This window comes from Protopterus annectens, chromosome 13.part0, assembly GCF_019279795.1.
Source record: "Protopterus annectens isolate FY-2018-M chromosome 13.part0, PAN1.0, whole genome shotgun sequence".
In the NCBI taxonomy this organism is placed as follows: domain Eukaryota; kingdom Metazoa; phylum Chordata; order Ceratodontiformes; family Protopteridae; genus Protopterus; species Protopterus annectens.
In genome coordinates, this window is record NC_056747.1 from 2462293 (window position 1) to 2481375 (window position 19083).

Here is a 19083-nt window from a genome sequence, read left to right on the forward strand (position 1 = left end):
CTTTAAACTGTCAGTTTCACATGATACAATACCAAGAGTTTATGCTTGATCAGTTAACTAAAAACTAACCACTGATGAATCTCTTGATAAGAAATATGTATTAGAGATGGTAAATAACATACAACAGGTTAGCAACCATTCCTTAAAATGTGGCTATGATGCACTGGAGGCTTCATTTAGATCAGCCATGACAGGCACAGTGATAAGAAGGCATGCATGGCTAAAGGAACAAGCTTTACGGATCATGTTAAAGCTAAGTTGCTGGATGCTCCTATGGACAAGACAAGTTTGTTTGGTACACCTGCCCAGCAGGTTATGAAGAAAATGGAAGAAAAGGCAAAATCTGTACAAACTGTTAAAGATTTCCTGCAGGTTCAACCCCAAGGTTTAGCAGGAACTGGCCTGCCAAAAATTGGTCCTCTCCTGACTCCACAAAATTTCAAAGGGGCAGGAATAGGCGTTCCAGAGGCAGAAACCAATCCAGAGGAGGTGCCTACAGAGGACGACAGTGGCAAGGTAACAACAGAGGCACAGACACAGCCACTGCCACTACATCAGCACAACCACAGTGACTTAATCCTAAATCCGCCTACCAGGGAACAAATAGCAGCTCCTCTAGGCGGAAAGTTAACCTTATTTTCAAAGAACTGGCACTACATAACAAAAGACAAGTGGATTTTACAAACCATAGATCAAGGTTACGGTTTCACTTCCACACTTTACCAGTAAAAGGGAATGCCAAATCTACCTCCAAATCAAAAACAGAGGCTCTACGCCAGATAATGGAGTTAGCAAACATGAGAGCTGTGGAAAGAGTGCCAACAGCAGAACAAGGAAAGGGGTTCTATTCCAGACTATTCCTAGTTCCAAGAAAGGAAAAAGTTGGGGACCAATTCTCGACCTGTCCACCTTAAATACTTACATCATTGTCCCAAAATTCAAAATGCTGACCCTACAGCAACTTCTTCCCATGCTGGGCAAGGAGTCTTGGCTGGTAACTCTAGATCTCAAGGAGGCATACCTGCACGTCCCCATTCGACCAATCTGCAGAAGATACCTCAGATTTCTTGCAGGATCAGAGCACTATCAATTCTCAGCATTGCCCTTTGGCTTATCTACTGCCCAGAGTATTCACAAAATGCCTGGCATCAGTAATCGCCCATTGCAGACTACAGGAATTCAAATTTACCCATGCCTGGGCGACTGCCTGCTACAAGGGACAACAAAAGCAAGCTGACAACAGATTTACAAAGGGTCATTCACTTGCTACAAGGACTGGGATACACAGTCAACTTACAAAAGTCAAGGCTGATACCATCCCAAACAAGGACATTCTTGGGCGCGGAATTGGACACAGTACAACAAATGGCATTCCTGACTACAGAAAAACAAAAGAACTTCCTCTTTACTTCTTGGCACTAACAAAACTGAACAAGTTAACAGCAAGAAAAGTTCTGCAGGCTTTGGGCTTCATGGCATCATGCATAATCTTGGTCCCATTTGCCAGACTACATATGAGGAAACTACAATGGTACCTAAAGAATTTATGGTCCCAACACAGACACAGCCTAGAAACAGAAATCCCACTAATTCCATGCTTAAAACAGGAGTTCCTATGGTGGGCTCAGGCATGCCAGTCAAACCCAGGCCTACCCTTTCGCAGATGTCAACCAAGCCAGACCATCACAACAGGCGCTTCAGACCTAGGATGGGGGGCACACATGCTGGACAAATGCGTGCAAGGATTGTGGACACAGGATCAACTTCACCTGCACATCAATCTAAAAGAAATGCTGGCAGTAAAACTGGCAATCCAAAAGTTCAAACCATTTCTCAGAGGGCCAGTTGATGATAAGGACAGACAACACCACAGTCATGTGGTACATCAACAAACAGGGAGGCACTCATTCATACCCCCTATGCAGAATGACCTTGGAGCTGTGGACCCTGGCACTCAGCTACAACATTCAGTTACAGGCAATATTTGTACCGGGAAAGACAATACTCTAGCAGACATATTAAGCAGAACCACCCGGATGCCCACGAATGGAAGCTGCACCGGACATCTTCAAGACCATCTCAAAGAAATGGGGAATGCCACAGATAGACCTATTCGCATCACCTCTCAATCACCAGCTCAAAAATTCTGCACAAGGACATTCCACCCACTAGCATGGAAAGTGGACTCACTCTCCTTCAGCTGGAAAGGCCTAACAGCATATGCATTCCCACCTCTTCCCTTGATACACAAGGTACTACTAAAAATCAAGGAAGAGCGTCCAAGGATAATCCTGATAGCTCCAAACTGGCCAAGACAACACTGGTACCCACTACTGAAGAGCATGTCTCGAACAATATGTGGCCAATACCCTGATGCCTTTGATGTTAACTCAGAACAACTACAGCATCATACATCCGAACCTAAAACCCTGCAACTGACTGCATGGAACATCACATAGCAGCAGCTAATCCAGAACTTTCCCAAAGAGTTAAAGACATTATTCTTGAAGCACGCAGACCTTCAACAAGAAGGAACTATGCTGGAAAATGGAAAAGGTTTGTCATTTGGAGTACGGAAAGAGGAAAAGATGTGTCAAACATAGATATGCCTAACATTCTGGAGTATCTGGCGAACTTCTTCATTCAGGCCTGTCCTACTCCTCCATCAAGATACATGCATCAGCTATTTCAGCAGAATACAGCTTTGATCCACCTGTTTTTCGCACCCTTTGCTCAGGCAGTTCCTCAGAGGAATTAAGAATGTAAAACCTCCAAGGAAACCACCATTACCAGCTTGGGATTTAAACTTTGTGCTAGAAAAGTTGACACTATCACCCTTTGAACCAGCAGCAACTGCAGACCTACAACACCTGTCATGGAAAACTGCTTTCCTACTGGCAATTACTTCAGCAAGGAGGGTTTCAGAACTACAGGCCTTAATGGCAGTGCAACCCTTCCTAATCTTCCACCAAGATAGAGTGTCCATGAGGACTAATCCTACATTTATGCCCAAGGTGGTATCCAGAGTGTCTTTAAACCAGGCAATCCACCTACCTACCTTCTTTCCCAACCCACAAAACAGAGGGAAAGAATACTGCATACCTTGGATGTACATAGACAGCTACGCTACTACTTGGACAGAACAAAAATAGCAGAAAGACTGACCAACTTTTTGTAGCCTATGCAACAGGAAGGGAAGGAAAAGCTATTTCCAAACAGACAATCTCCAAATGGATAGGAAATTGCATACGATACTGTTACTCCTTCCATGGAAAACCAATTCCACAGAACATAAGACCTCATTCTACAAGGGCAACAGTCACTACCACAGCCTTCTTCACGAGGAGTGGCAACCAAAGACATTATTGAGGCGGCTACTTGGACCTCCGTGCATACATTTGCCAAGCATTATAATTTGCCTCTATATTCCAGATCCCGAGCAGGGTTTGCCACTGCTGTACTGCAAGGGATCCTAAACACACCATAATCTACTTTTATCCTCCTTCCCTAGTTGGCTATGGTATTCTACCCACTTGTTATGACTGCAGATGCATCCATGAAGGACATAGTACAGTTTTGTACCTACCATAAATGTAGATGTCCGAACTGGATAGCATCTGCAGTCAGGATTACCCTCCCTCCTTCCCCTCTGTGGTACTCCTAGGGTGTTTACCCTCCTAATAGCTAGCTGTTGGGGGGGAGTCTTTTATGGTGTATTTGTTTGTATATATGTACATACATGCTTATTGCTGTGTTTACCTCTATCTATTTGGAAACATTGGCATCTATCCAAATTTTAGCCTGCAAGAGGGCTACTGGCATCTGGGGCAAGAAACACTGAGGAAAATGGCGTCGGCTGATGCTTTTATACCCGAAGACGACCAGAGATGACGTCGGGTGGAGTGCGACATCAGCCGAAGCCGGACCCGGACTTTGGAATCCGGCCGACTGCAGGGCTGCCTGACGACAGGACAACCCACTTGTTATGACTGCAGATGCTATCCAGTTCGGACATCTACATTTATGGTAGGTACAAAACTGTACTTTCTTTTTCTTTTTTTCGATTTTTAGTAGTTTGTTTCTGCCTTAGTAATTATTTAACCGAATGTATCCTTGATACACAGGTTAGTAATTGTTTAACAGATTTTATCCCCGAAACACAGGTTGGTAATTATGTAACCGAATGTATCCCTTACTGCATGTGCTACAGTGTTTGAGCAATGCCATGCCTGATGAAATATATGTGCACTAATACCATGAGCTTTTTATTTTATCTTTTTTTTTTTTGTATTTCTGATTTGTAATAGGTAAAGGTCATGATGCGAATTATGCTGAATTAAGTCAACGGTATAGTAGATAGTTTTTCTTTGACATCTCAGACAAAACTATATGATATCTCTCGGGTTGCTTGACGACTTGTTTGGCCGTGGAGGCACTTGGGACTTTCCAGAGCAACTTCTTGCTGACCTGATCATAAGATTTAAAAAAAAAATGTATTCGGCATGGTTTTAGTAACTTCTCATCTGAAGTAGGAGATTCATTTCTCTGCAACATGTGGGTTATGGATCCGATATCGGATCTGAACCGGCATGGTTTATCCAGCTATGGATCCGAGCTCTAAGCTCCTCCCCTCACCCATAATGCCCTGCTCTCCCTACATGACCTCAAATCTAGTTTGCCGCGCTGGTAACCAGGTCTTGGATCGTCTGAGCTCTTCAGCTAAGTGACTATTTTACCTAAAGAAAGCTTTATTTTGAATTTTTGCAGTTAGTTTTGAGTGATTGTGTTAGGTTTCCCTTAACCTTTGGATAGTTTCAGTTAAAAATTTTTACTTTTAAAACTTTAAGTTTATACCCTCCCCTCGCTGGTCGTAGTTTCTGTTTGAGTGTACTGTTTGGGGCCTTGTGTGTGTGCTAGTTTAGTACTAGTTCTCTGTCTTTTATTTTTTTTTGTAAAAAAAAAGACTTTAGTTATGCCAGAAGCCCCTAAGGCAATATTTTCGAAGTGCTCCGAGTGTGGCCATAAGCTTTACCCTGCTGATGGCCACACTCGGTGCGTTCGATGCCTTGGGGTTGAACACCTCACTTCTGGATGTTCCATTTGTGCAGGGTTCAACCCCAGGGCATTGAAGGAGCGGAGGTCAAAGCTGGTCCTGGCGGGACTTCTACCCCCGGACTCGGCTTCGGCTCCCGCTCCTGTGGTGGGTACCGTGGCTTCGGTTCCCTCCTCGCCTGCTCCCCCTCCTCCACCTGGGACTCAACCTCCCGCTGCTAGGTTGGAGGAGAGAGAGGCAAGAAAATAGGATCGGAGAGAGAAGCACCACAAGCGGCGAGCCGAGACCTCCGTTTCGGCCCCGTTAGCTAAGCGGGCTTCTCCTCCGGCCTCTCTGGCTGCTGCCCCCCCCCCCCCAGCTCCGGTCTCCGGTCTGCTTTTCACCGGGGCCTGAGGAGGAGGAGACCCGATCTCCGTCAAGGCTATCGAGGAGGCACTCAAGGCCTACCTCGGTAGCCTCTTCGAGATCCACATATAGCCTTTCCGACGCTGATCTGGACCGGATGATGAGAAGATTCATCCAGGCCCAGATGCAGATGGGAGTGCTCCTGCCTCCCCCCCCCCCCCCCCCCGGGGGAGAGCTCGACCCCATTTTTCAAGCCTATAGCTCCTTCTTCGACCCGCTACCCGGGTTCGGAGGGTTCGGAGCCGGGCAGCTTCGGAGCCGGGGGTGGGTCGGCACCGATAGTACTAGGTACTTCGGATCCGACCCTGCCCTCGAGTGTTTCGGATCCGACCTCTCGGAGCCTGGCTCTGAGCTTCGGATCCGGGGGATTTAGTGTGCCTTCGGCGCCGTCTGTGTCTGAGCGCACTGGTCCCTCGGGTCCGAGTGTCTCAAGGCCGGCTCCGATCCACTCTTCGGATCCGAGGGGGAGCCGACTTTCGGATCCTTTGGTCGAGGCTGGCTCCCCCTCGGCTTTTGATGTGGTGGAGAGGGCTCTGTTGAGGGCTTCCGGACTTCCGGCACTTGCTTCGGCTCCGTCCCACGCTCCATCTGCACTGGGTCAGGCTTCCACCATCCGGCCACTGGGACAGCCCGCTTCAGTGCCCCAAGCTGTTCCTTTGGAACAAGACACTGCTTGCGAGGGCTCCTCAGACAGCCCCCCCGAGGAAGCCCCTCGCAAGCATATGTGTAAAAGGAGGCACATAGACTCCCCCGAGTCTTTAACTGAAGACACGGATTTGGAGGAAGGGGAAGGTTCCCCAAGATCACCCCCCGAGGATGTCTCCTTTGGAGACATCATGGAAATGCTTCGCATAAGGGGTGGGTGGTCTGCCCCCAAGTCTTCCTCGGACGAGTCCGTGTTCTTGGAGGCATTCGAAGCAGGCCTGTCTACCTCTTGGGTGTCCCCTCCTGCCGACCCCCTGGTGGACCTTATTACCACCAGGGCGTGGAAGGAACCGGACACCGTGGAGCCAATCCCCAAAAGGCCAGACAGAATCCTTAGCCCCCCTGCAGACCGTGCCCATTGGAGTAAGGGGCCTCCGGTTGATGCCATGTTGACGGCAGCAGCCACCAAGAAGGAACTCTCCCAGGAGAGTCCTTCAGTCCATCCTCCGAGCAAGGAGTCTCTGATGATGGACCGCTTGGGGAAGCGAATGTTTAGTTCAGCGACCTTCTCGGTGAGGGCACTCAACTACTTGGCACATGTTACCAGGATGCAGCGAGATCTTATTAAAGAATACGCTGCATCCCCTCCAGAGTCCATGTCGGCGGAGGACAAACTTTTGCACTCCACCCGTATGGCCACTCTTCGATCTGTTACTAATACCTCTATGCGGTTGCTGTCCCATGCTACTGAGGGAGCTGCTAGAGCTGCAGGAGTAGGCCTAGTCACTAGACGCCAGGCCTGGCTCCGTCATTGCGATTTCACGGAGCCCTTCAAGGCGTCCTTCGCGAACGCCCCCTTTGATGGTTCTGCCCTTTCTGGCAAAACGGTTCGCAACACCTTGACCCAGAGCGAAAAGGACGGGAAGACGCTGTCTGCCGTCGGAATCCGCTTCTCTGTGCCCCAGAGGTCCTACTCTAGGAACCAAAAGGGCCAGAAGAAGATGTGGTTCCGGAAGTCGCAGCAATCCCAACCCGCTCCGGACAACCAGTCCTTCCGTGGCAGAGGAGGACAGGGAGGATGCCGCCCCAGGGGCAGAGGGGCTCCCAGGAATTTCGGGTCCAGAGAACCTTTCTCTGAACGGCCCGCGCAGCAGCCCTGAGGGATTGCCCGACTGCTCCACCCTGGAGGCAGTCGGGGGACGTTTTTCGGAGCACCTAGCGGCATGGAAGTCCATAACATCAGACCGCTGGGTCCTCCGCATTATATCCAGAGGATACAAGATCCCCTTTCATCACATTCCAAAATTAAAATCCCTCCCCGACGTTCCACCCGATCAGTGGGAGGCCGCTTCGGCAGAAATTGGCCATCTGCTGGGGAAAAGAGCCATCCAGCCCGTCCCACCAGACCAGATCGGATCAGGGTTCTACTCCAGGTTCTTTTTAGTGCCAAAGAAGACGGGGGACCTAAGACCAATTTTAGACCTGTCCCTGTTAAACCTGGCAGTTCCCAAGGAGAAGTTCCGGATGGTCACCTTGCAATCCATCCTCCCCCTTCTGGGAGAGAATCACTGGATGTGCTCTATAGACCTCAAGGAGGCGTACTACCACATACTAATGGACAGACGTTCCAGGAGGTTTCTTCACTTCCGGCTGGGAGCCAGTCACTACCAGTTCAGAGTCCTTCCCTTTGGTCTCACCACAGCCCCCAGGGTGTTCACCAAAGTATTAGCAGTGGTTGCGGCCCACCTGAGGCTTCAGGGGGTGCAGGTCTTCCCGTACCTGGACGACTGGCTTCTTACCACCCCAACAAGGCATCTACTATCATTGGCGCGAGACTCCTTTCTTCATCTAGCTCCCCGCCTGGGCATCACGATAAATGTAGCAAAATCCAACCTGGCCCCTACTCAGTTGATAGATTTTATAGGTGCCAGATTAGACACGAAGGAGTTAAGAGCCTTCCTCACAGCCGACAGAGTTCAGAATCTGCGACTCCAGGTGCGGGCCATCCTCCACTCCAGCTCTGTTCCGGCGGAATTGGTCCTGAGGGCTCTAGGGTCCATGGCAGCAGCAATATCTCTTCTTCCTCTCGCCAGATTCAACATGCGGGTCCTTCAGTGGACACTTCAGGTTCAGTGGTCTTACCTTGCTCTACCTCTGCATCATCCCATCGCGATCAGCAAGGCTTGCAAGTGGTCCCTCTTGTGGTGGCTCCACTAACAGGATTTCCACGGAGGCTGCTTTTGTTGTGCTTCTCCCCCTCTCGCCACGGTGACCACGGATGCCTCTCGCCTCGGGTGGGGGGGGCATTTTGCAGGCAGGACGGTCCAAGGCACGTGGAACGACTCAGAGACCTCCCTGCATATCAATGTTCTAGAGATGAGAGCAGTGCTCTTGGCGTTGCGAGCACTTCAGGCCTTTCTTCCCCTGGGAACAATTGCGATTCAGTCAGACAACATGTCGGTTGTCTGGTACATCAACAAACAGGGGGGAACCAGGTCTTATCCTTTATGTCGAGAAGCCATGAGAGTGTGGGAATGGGCGATCTCCACCAACTGCTTTCTCATTGCAACGCACATTCCGGGTCGGTCCAACATCCTTGCGGACAAGCTCAGTCGCACCATTCTCTCCCCGTACGAGTGGTCTCTCAATGTTCAAGTAGCGAAACGTATCTTCGCATGGTGGGGAACTCCTTGTTGCGATCTCTTTGCGTCTCCCTTAAACACCAAGTGCGACAGTTTTTTCACTGTAATCCCTCCTCCAGGGGATTCCCCGAGAGACACTCTGGTGCATGCTTGGCCTCCCGGTCTTCTTTACGCTTACCCCCCCGTTGCCTCTGATGCTCCAAGTTCTTCAGAAAGCCTCTCGGTTGGGGTGCAAAATAATCCTCATTGCCCCATTCTGGCCTCGACAGATCTGGTTCCCTTACCTAAGGTCTCACTCGGTGAATCCACCTTGGATTCTAGATCCCTTTCCGGATCTGATATCGCACCCATCGAACCTACCAACTCCGAATCTGGACAACCTGAAGCTACCTGCTTGGCTGCTCCAGTTCCACTCCTAATTAGGACTCCCGGTATCTCGTCCTCCGTTAAGGCCATCCTGGTAGCGGCTCATAAACCATCTACCAGGAAAGTTTACCGCAGTAAATGGAAACGATTCTCCATTTGGGCGGAGCGGCAAGGTCTAGATCCTTTAACGGTTCCCCTTCCCCTGGTGCTAGACTTCCTAACCACTCTTTTTAATGATGGTGCCAGTAGTTCCACGGTCAAAGTGCAGCTTGCGGCCATTTCTCACTATCATGTTGGTCATGACTCTGGACCACTTATGTCTGCCAAATTGTGTAAAATCTTCCTAAAAGGCACCTTTCTCCTTAGACCTCCTGTCAAGCAAGCGGTTCCTCCATGGGATCTTTCTTTGGTTCTTCAGGCCTTGACCGCTCCCCCCTTCGAGCCTGCGGCCTCAGTAGATCTTAAATTTTTATCCCTCAAGATGCTTTTTTAGTAGCCATTACTGGAGCTTCAAGCCTTATCCATGAAGGCTCCTTACTTGGTCTTCCATCCAGACCCGCGTATACCTCAGGACCAATCCCTCCTTTCTTCCTAAGGTAGCTTCAGAAGCAAACATTAATCAGTCCATTAACCTCCCTGTTTTCTTTCCTAAATATTTATTTTATTTATTTATTTATTTGCAGTTGGTTTACCAGGATAGTCCATTGGGCCAGAAGAACCCGTTTTCAATGGAGTCCTGGGGAGAAAAGCTCCGATATAGACAACATTAGGTACATACAATAACTACAAGATAATTATACAGAGTAGAGATAAAGCATTAATACATTTAGGTATAAATTTGAGAGACATTCAAAAAATGTGGAGAAAAGCTCTGATATAGACAAAATTAGGTGTGTGCTATAACTACAAGATAATTATACAGAGTAGAGATAAAACATTAATACATTTAGGCTTAAATTTGAAAAATATTCAAGAATAAAAACAGTTTTGAGATATGTCTTCATTATTAAATAACCATTGTGAGGGAACATAAGCTTTAATGGGATGAGTTGTGTGTCATAGGTGTGAGGGAGATGTAATGTTATAGATCTATGAGGGAAGGGAGCAAGAACAAATCCCATTGGGATCTTGGATATATATGGAGTGATTTTTTGAACATGAATTTGTTGGTGATTGTACGAATGGATGGAGGAAGGGAGTTCCAGAGACGGGCAAGGTTAAAAGATAGTAAGTGTTTGCCTGGGGGATGACATGGTTTGTGTACTACTAATAGGTTTTGATTGTTAGACCTTAGGACTCTGTTTGGTAGGTGCATTTTGAAGGCGGAAGACAGGGAGGGACAAAGAGAAGGGCTGAGAATGAGTTTGTGAGCGACAGTCAGCTGAATATATGTGAGTTGATTTGGTAATTCAAGCCAATTTAATTTTTGAAGAGAAGAACAGTGGTGGGTAGAGGACCTGTGGCTGTTGGCGAATTTGGCTATTTTGTTATAGCAAGAAGAAAGTTGTTTTTTTAGGGAGGCCTGAAGATTAGTCAGTAATGGAGCCCCATAGAGAAGGGAGGGGATGAGAAAAGAGGAAGCGAGTGTAATTTTGGAGGAGCTTGTAAGGTATTGGTTCTGACGATAGAGCATACCTAGTTTTTGATGGGTTTTTTTTATATTTAGTAGTAGATGGGAATTGTAACTGAGCCGATTGTCAATTAGTACGCCTAGAAGCTTAGTTTCAGACACTAGTTCTAGGGGTGAGTTATTTAGGCTGGTGATTAAGAAGGAGTTGGTATTGAAGGAGGTAGCTTTGGAAGTGGTGAATACCATAAGTTTTGTTTTGGAGGCATTGAGTGCTAAGTGGTTTATTTTCATCCAATGTTCAGTTATTGAAAAGGCTTGCTGAGTAAGTTTTTGGAGCAGTGAGGGGGAGGTGGCAGAGCAAATAATGGTGGAATCGTCTGCATATTGGATGATGTTTGCAAAAGGGATAGATTTATGAAAGTCATTGACAAATATATTGAAGAGGAGGGGGCCCAGAATAGATCCTTGGGGAACTCCAGTGGGGGTGCTAAGGAATGGGGAAGTGGCCTTCTTCCATATAACTGCTTGGTGTCTATTTGACAGATAGCTGGAAAACCAATTTATGGAAGAGGGAGATAGTTTAAGTCTTGACAGTTTAGTTAGAAGCAGATTGTGTGAGATGGTGTCAAAGGCTTTGGATAGGTCAAGAAGTAGGGTAGAGACAGTGTGTCCAGAATCACGTGCATTATTGACAGTCTCAAGAAAGGATAAGAGGGCAGTCATAGTACTGTGGTTTGGCCTGAATCCATGTTGGGTAGGGGTTAGCAGGTTGTTATCTAAGAGATGTGGCAAGAGTTGGAGGTGAATACATTTTTCCAGAAGTTTAGAAATGGGGGATAGAATAGCAGTAGGACGAATATCAGAACAAGGGTGAATACAAGCTGCATTCCTTGGATGTTCACAGGCAGCTTCGTTTTTATCTTAACAGGATAGCTGGTAATAGGCAATCCGACCAGTTGTTCATTTCCTTTGCCAAATTCAGTCTGGGTAAGCCAATTTTCAAAGTCTCCTTGTCACGCTGGATTTCGCAGTGTATTCTTCTAGCTTATCAAGCCTCTGGGAGGCCCGCACCGGAGGGAGTCCACGCCCATTCGACCCGGTCAGTTTCTACCTCAGCGGCCTTTAAGGCTAGGATTCCTCTGGATGACATTTGTTCAGCAGCCACTTGGGCTTCATCTCATACCTTTATTTCTCATTACAAGCTGGATATCACATCTAGGGGTAGAGCATCCTTTGGCTCCGTGGTGCTCCGGAATATCCTTCCATGACTCGCGGTGCTCCGGAATATCCTTCCATGACTGCCGCCCAAGATTCAGGTAGCTGGGGACTCTGTCCCACAGGTTGTAGACAAATGAATCTCCTACTTCAGATTTAGAAGTTATGTACTTACCATAACATTCCATCTGAGTAGGTGGATTCATTTGTCTGCAACCATCCCGCCCTCCTATCCCCCTGGCCTTGTCAGTTTCCTGCATATTATGTGTTACCCCTTTCGAGGGTATTTTGATTCAGGGCAAACTCGATCTGAGGTCATGTAGGGAGAGCAGGGCATTATGGGTGAGGGGAGGAGCTAAGAGCTCGGATCCATAGCTGGATAAACCATGCCGGTTCGGATCCGATATCGGATCCATAACCCACAGGTTGCAGACAAATGAATCCACCTACTCAGATGGAACGTTATGGTAAGTACATAACTTCTAATTTTTTTACCACCTTTCTTGAATTACCAGCTCTGATACAGGCAAACCTGCATTTGTATTAAAGTAAACAAACCATATTAATAACTTCGCATTTACAAATGTTGCACATCACATATATTCTTCTATACAATTAATCAATTCAGCATTAAATAAATTGTTCAATTCCTGCTTTCCCTTTAACCTCATTCCTCCTCAAAACATTTTTCTGGATTAATGTTCCTGCAAATTCAGTTTTATTTGTATGCAACTTGTTGCTTTTTACTACCCTTTTCTAAAGATCCCCTTTCCTGTTCTTTTATCTCTGTTATGGTATCCACTGCTTGAAGTTTGGTTGGTTTAGACCAGGACTGTCCAACCTTTTTGGTTCAGCTGACACTTAACCATTCTTGGCAAGGTTTGTGAGTGCCATATTACCATGTCCAACCTGTTTCTGTCCTTTCAGAACAGTTTGTTGTGGCTCTACTGAGGGCCAGATAAAATGCTTTGGTGGGCTGGATTGTGGCCCTAGGGCAACTTGTTGGACATCCCTGGTTTAGACTTTGATTTCCATTTTCTAGTAATTACTTTTTTGGCAGCCACCAGAATTAAACTTAAGGCCTTACTTATGTCTAAGTAGTACAGATGCTATATCCCAGCTCAAAAAGAATAATTTCCTTACTTGCAGCCAATTGCTCACCCAGTATTGGTGATGGAGTACGCTGAAGGGAATTTTTAAAGTCTGCCAACTTGTTTTTGCTTCCAGGTATCTCTTTCTTCTGCAGGTTACACTTCAAGTTTTTGCCATCTACCTGAAGAAAATTTATTTTTCGTTTGCTTAAGATATAAAAGTATCTATGCAAATGCTTCCAAGCAAAAATCCTAAGTCTTGTACAATTTGTTGCATGTTTGGGAGGCATACATATGTCCCCCATTGTTTCTTTGTGAATTGCTTATTTACTATTTCTTCCTAATCTTATCTGACCCTCTCTGACTGGTTCCTACAATTATTCTGCAATATTTATATGCCCTACTAATTGTCCCTTTTTAACAGAAGCTTCTGTTTTAGATTCAACTAAAAAAATCACCCCAGTGGTCTTTCATTTAAGAGTCCCCTATCCCTTTCTCTTTGTCTATACACCGTCAGTTCCAGATAGGGAAGACCGTCTTTAGCCTGCAGTCCAAATGTTTTCTTGGCCTCTTACCATTCTGTTACCTTTTCCTGCCTAGTTATTTGCTCCCAGTACACTGGGTCATTTGCCAGTTTTCTGCCATAAGTTCAGGCCCCTCTTACTTATGTTCTGTACTCCAAATTGCAGTCATCCCTAGCAGAAGAAACTCCTCTCTTCATTCCTGTGTTGGAATAGTTACAATACTTTCCGCTACTTTATGAACATAATATTCATGTACAACTGTTGTTATTCTCCTTAAGGATCTGCATTCAAAATCCCAGTCTGTCCTTAATTCTTGAATCCCCCCTTGCTTCATCATCCTTGTAGCTTTCTGCTTGTTTTATGTACACGAGCCTTAAGTGTGTATGTAGCTCTAAAATATCCATTCAAATCTGGTAATCGTAAACCACCTTGTTCTGTTCAACATCCCACTTGACTCTTACCCTCCTCCCCTCCCAGATGGTCTTTTTTGAAAATCCTTGAATTAGCTTCAGTGGGGATGGAAGAAACTAGTGGCGGCTGGACTCTGCACTAGTGTCATTAGGTCATCCTGTGTTGGAGAATAAATATAAGTAGACCTTTTAACCTTGCAGTCGATATTTGCCAGTCACAGCGTAGAGTCTTATAAAAGTAATCCAGTACAAGTCTAATATTTATTTGAAGACTTAAATGACAGTGGAACATAGCATGCAAGTTGAGTTTTTACATTGTAATAGCTTCATTTATAGGAAAACATACATTTGGTAAACAGTATTTAGCTCCTAACAATATGCAGCCATTGGTTGACTGCTTTGTATGTAATCCTGTCAGGGCTAACATATAAGTGTAAGGGTGTTCCAGCAGGGGTCTTATTATTCACATTGTTGTGATTGGTTTAAAATGTTAGTATGAGATTGGGTACTCTGCGTTTCAGAGGAAGTGGGGACCCAAGATGAATTAGGGTTTTGATTGGATGGTGTAAATACTGCCTTGGACACAGTTGGTTAGAGAAATGAGCAGTAGTGTTGGTGTTGACCGTAATACGTAGTGTCCAGTCTGTGGACGTGAGAGTGGAGAATGGTGGGCCAGTCAGAGTTGTGCTGATGATCTGGAGCAGGAACAAATGGGTGTGGATTAAATTGGTCACCAGGGAGGCAAAGTAAAGCAGGTCTGAGAGAAAATCACTGCACTTATTGGTCTAGCCATGCCATAGAAACTAGGAGGATTGGCTGAAAAAATGGCATAATGATTGGAGAAAGAAAACCACAAGGGGCAAATGTTATGATAAATATGAAAACCCAAAACAGGGAAAACCATGCTAAAGGAACAGAGCAGGCAGAGGAATGGTGAATGGGTCTTCATTTTTGGGTATGCGGAAGGACCAAAATGTGTGGAAACAGCCGTGATGAAACATCGAGGTTTCAAACTGGAGCTTGAACTGCTTTTTGCTGAATAACTGCAGGATTCTTTTCATTCACTGTTTTTCCTCACCTTTTGTGGTTTATTTTCTTTCAGGTTCTCCAACTTTCTTCTTTGCCGGCATCCAGGCAGTGTACTTACTAGCCAGTAACTGAATGAACTAAAAGTGACAGAGTTTCCTGGCCCTTGTGTTTCAATTTCTTTTTTACACTGGGAGGGCTGAAGTTAAGCTGTTGATTAGTCTGCAGCCATCTTGGAAAGCTTTTGGTTTTAGTAATGTGTCTAAAAATGCAGCTTTGTTTCATGTATTCCTTAGGAAAAATATTAACTCCTTCACCTTCGGTCTACCAGTTATATTTGGAAGGATGCGCTTCTAAATTGTATTTGCTTGAAAAAGTACCTTTGCTCATTTCCCCCTGGCTACAACATCCATCGACTCGACCATAATGTAAAATGGCGACAACATCCATCGACTAGACCGTAATGTAAAATGGCTAAAACATCCATCGACTAGACCGTAATGTAAAATGGCGACAACATCCATCGACTAGACCGTAATGTAAAATGGCGACAACATCTATCGACTAGACCGTAATGTAAAATGGCGACAACATCCATCAACTAGACCGTAATGTAAAATGGCTACAACATCCATCGACTAGATCGTAATGTAAAATGGCAACAACATCCATCGACTAGACCGTAATGTAAAAAAGGGCGGTGCAATAGCAATCCTCTGCAAATCAGGGATGCAAATCACTGCCTTATAGGATAAGCCTCCCTTTGAAAGTAATGCCGAAAACTCCAGCTTAATGCCTACAAATCCATCTGTATAATCTGCATCTACCTTCCCCCAGGCAATAACATCAGTACCTTAGCTGGCTGGCCATTCACTTTCCACAAGAAACAATAGTCCTTGGGGATGTCAATATCGACTGGAATACCTGCTCTTCAGCTGACCCTTCCACCCTCTTAAATCTTAATGGTTTTTCACAAAACATTCTTTCCCCCAGCAGAACAAATAAACCTAGCAACAAAGAAAGCATTTTAGACTGGATCCTGATAAATAGCCACCACCAAACATACAGTAGGTACGCTGCCTGAGGATGTAAGTGACCATGCCCTTACTTAATTAGATATAAAACTGATACCCCAAATTTAACTAAATACAAAACGGTTAGAACAAACAAAAGTGTTTACCCCGATAGCTTTGAAGCGGAACTTGATTCCTGCAATTGGTCTCCTCTTAAACACCTCCCACTGGATGATGCCGTGAATTATTTTAACTCTAAATTCTTGTCTTTTCTTGACTCTCATGCTCCCACAAGATCCATCAGACGTTGCTCAAAAGCCACCCCTTGGCTAACAAAAGACACAAGGCAAAAGATTATTCTGAAAAATAAACTCTGGTCCAAATACCGCAGTAAAGATCCCACTGACCAACTCAACTTTAGACAAATAAGAAACATTACAAAAAAAGCAGTACTTCTTGATAAAAAGAACTACTACTGCCATCTGCAACAAGCTTAACTACATAACCCACAAACGTTCTGGGCAGGAATCAATAGTCTCTTAAAGCCTGGCCACTCGGACACTCCAAGCCCATCAGGCACCTCCCAAGATAACCCCAAACAGACTGCTAATGACTTCAATACCTTCTTTACTGAAACTGTCCAGTCTCTCTCTAATCACCTCTCCCGATATCTCTTGTCTTTCCACCTCCTCTAACACTTCTATTCCCACATTTCAACTACAACCTGTACCCTCTTTACTCATTTGTTCTCTTCTACACAAACTTAAGCCATCCCTTCCATCAGCTGACCTTCTACCTGCACTGTATCTAAAAGTTGCTGCTTATGCATTAACCTATCCCATCACCATCCTGATTAACAGAACCATTGAAGAAGGCTACATTCCTTCACTCTGGAAAATATCTCATATTATTCCCCTTCATAAAGGTGGAAAGTCAACTGAACTCTCTAACTACCGACCCATAGCCTTGCTCTCTCCGCTTGCTAAAATAAAGGAAAAATGTGTTCTGAAGCAACTTCTGAATCACCTGTTAACTAACAATCTGCTAGCTAATTGTCAACATGGTTTTAGACCCTACCATAGCACCACCTCTGCCCTCCTCTCCTTCACAGACTACATCAATAAAAATAGGAACAATAATACCCTCAGCTCTGCTCTATTTATTGATCTATCCAAAGCCTTTGATATGGTCAATCACGAAAGCTTGTTACACTTACTTAAATCATTTGCACTAGACACAAGTTCAATTAAGTGGTTCCACTGTTATCTGCACAACAGCCAACAGGCTGTGCATTGGCATAATAACTTATCCAACCACCTCCCCATTACTGTAGAAGTCCCCTAAGGCTCAATTCTTAGCCCTCTCCTGTTTTCAATTTTCATTAATCTTCATACTCGTATTTCTCCTGCCACCTGTATACAATATGCAGATGATTCTACTTTAATTTGTTCTGCCTTATCCCCCTCTGAACTGCACTCTCTCACCCAAAAGACTTTCAAAACCGTAGAGATGTGGTTCCTCAAATGATGCTTAATTTTGAACCCCCCAAAAAACAATTTATTACTTTTTTCACCAACCCGAAAATCCTCTCCACTGAACTTCTGTGTCATATCAAATAATGGTACCAACATATCACCCGATCCAACTACCAAACTCCTCAGAGTTGAGATAGACAACAGTCTGACCTTTGACACACACATCAACGATACTATAAAATTAGTTAACAGAAAACTAGGCTCTCTATATAGAATTAAACCATTCCTTACTCCACTTGCCAGAGCTTCCATTGCTCATTCCCATCTGATTTCCACCCTCCTGTATGCCTCCCCTATCTATACTTCTTTGTCCAAAATTAACCTCAATAAATTGTCTGTTGCTTACGACAATATTGCCAGATTTGCCACTGACTGTACTTTTACAACCCATCACTGGCAAAACTTAAGGCAACTACGATGGCTCGAACTACAAAACCTAATTCTATTTCACCAGCTCTCCTTAGCCCACAAAATCCTTTACAAACCCACAAACACTCCCATACTCACTTCTCTTATCACTCCTTACTGTAATCTTAAAAGCCTTCATTCCTCCGACAGACTACTTGTATCCTCTAGTAAACCCAGTAACACAGCCGGCAAATCCTTGTTCTCCATCACAGTAGGAAAAACTTGGAACACTGTTCCTCGCAATCTCACAGCAATCTCCTCTCTTCCCTGCTTTAAATCCCAACTCAAAACTCACCTCAAAACCCACTGGCTCTGCCCCTGTAGCAACCCTGACTAGCTTTCCTTGAGTATCTAGGTACTCTCAACGTTTCTGCTTTAACTGACCAGCTTTCCTTGAGTATCGAGGTACTCTCAACGTTTCTGCTTTAACTGACTAGCTTTCCTTGAGTATCGAGGTACTCTCAACGTTTCTGCTTTAACTGACTAGCTTTCCTTGAGTAACGAGGTACTCTCAACCTTTCTGCTTTAACTGACTAGCTTTCCTTGAGTAACGAGGTACTCTCAACGTTTCTGCTTTAACTGACTAGCTTTCCTTGAGTATCGAGGTACTCTCAACCTTTCTGCTTTAACTGACTAGCTTTCCTTGAGTAACGAGGTACTCTCAACGTTTCTGCTTTAACTGACTAGCTTTCCTTGAGTATCTAGGTACTCTCAACTTTTCTGCTTTAAGAAACTCTTAACAAAACATACTTTTTATTTCTCGTCTTCTGTTTTTGTAGTTAATATCTAATGTGTTATGATGTATTTTATTATATATGCTTAATTTGTACCTGTTCTTACTAATGTTTGCATGTGGAGCTTTTCTCCCCGGGCCTCGGCTGAAAATGGACATATATCCAGTTGGACTAGCCCGGTCAACAAATGTAAAATAAAATTAAAAAAAATAAATAAATAAAAATAAAATAAAATGTATGATTTATATTGATGCTTAACAGAGATTTAGATTCTCTTATTAGCCAACAGCAACATAATGACTGCTTTTCTGTATTTTTGTCAGCTGTCATTATTGTAATGTGTCACACCTAGTGCATAGCACCTTTATTTTCCTGTGAAGTGGACCATGGAGGGCACAGTAATGCACAGTATGCATTTATCTTAGTAAATATGTGGATTCATTGAG

At 45.0% G+C, this 19083-nt stretch overlaps 1 protein-coding gene across 1 annotated transcript in view; it reads left to right on the forward strand.

Moving 5' to 3' along the window:
- Nucleotides 1-19083, forward strand: part of AP3D1 (adaptor related protein complex 3 subunit delta 1) — a 3080434-nt gene that overhangs the window by 670733 nt on the left and 2390618 nt on the right. Inside the window, exons 9-10 of the mRNA XM_044055492.1 lie at nt 4923-4951; nt 10915-10952. Of these exons, the coding sequence (XP_043911427.1) occupies nt 4923-4951; nt 10915-10952 (67 nt within the window). The remainder of the gene's footprint in view (nt 1-4922; nt 4952-10914; nt 10953-19083) is intronic.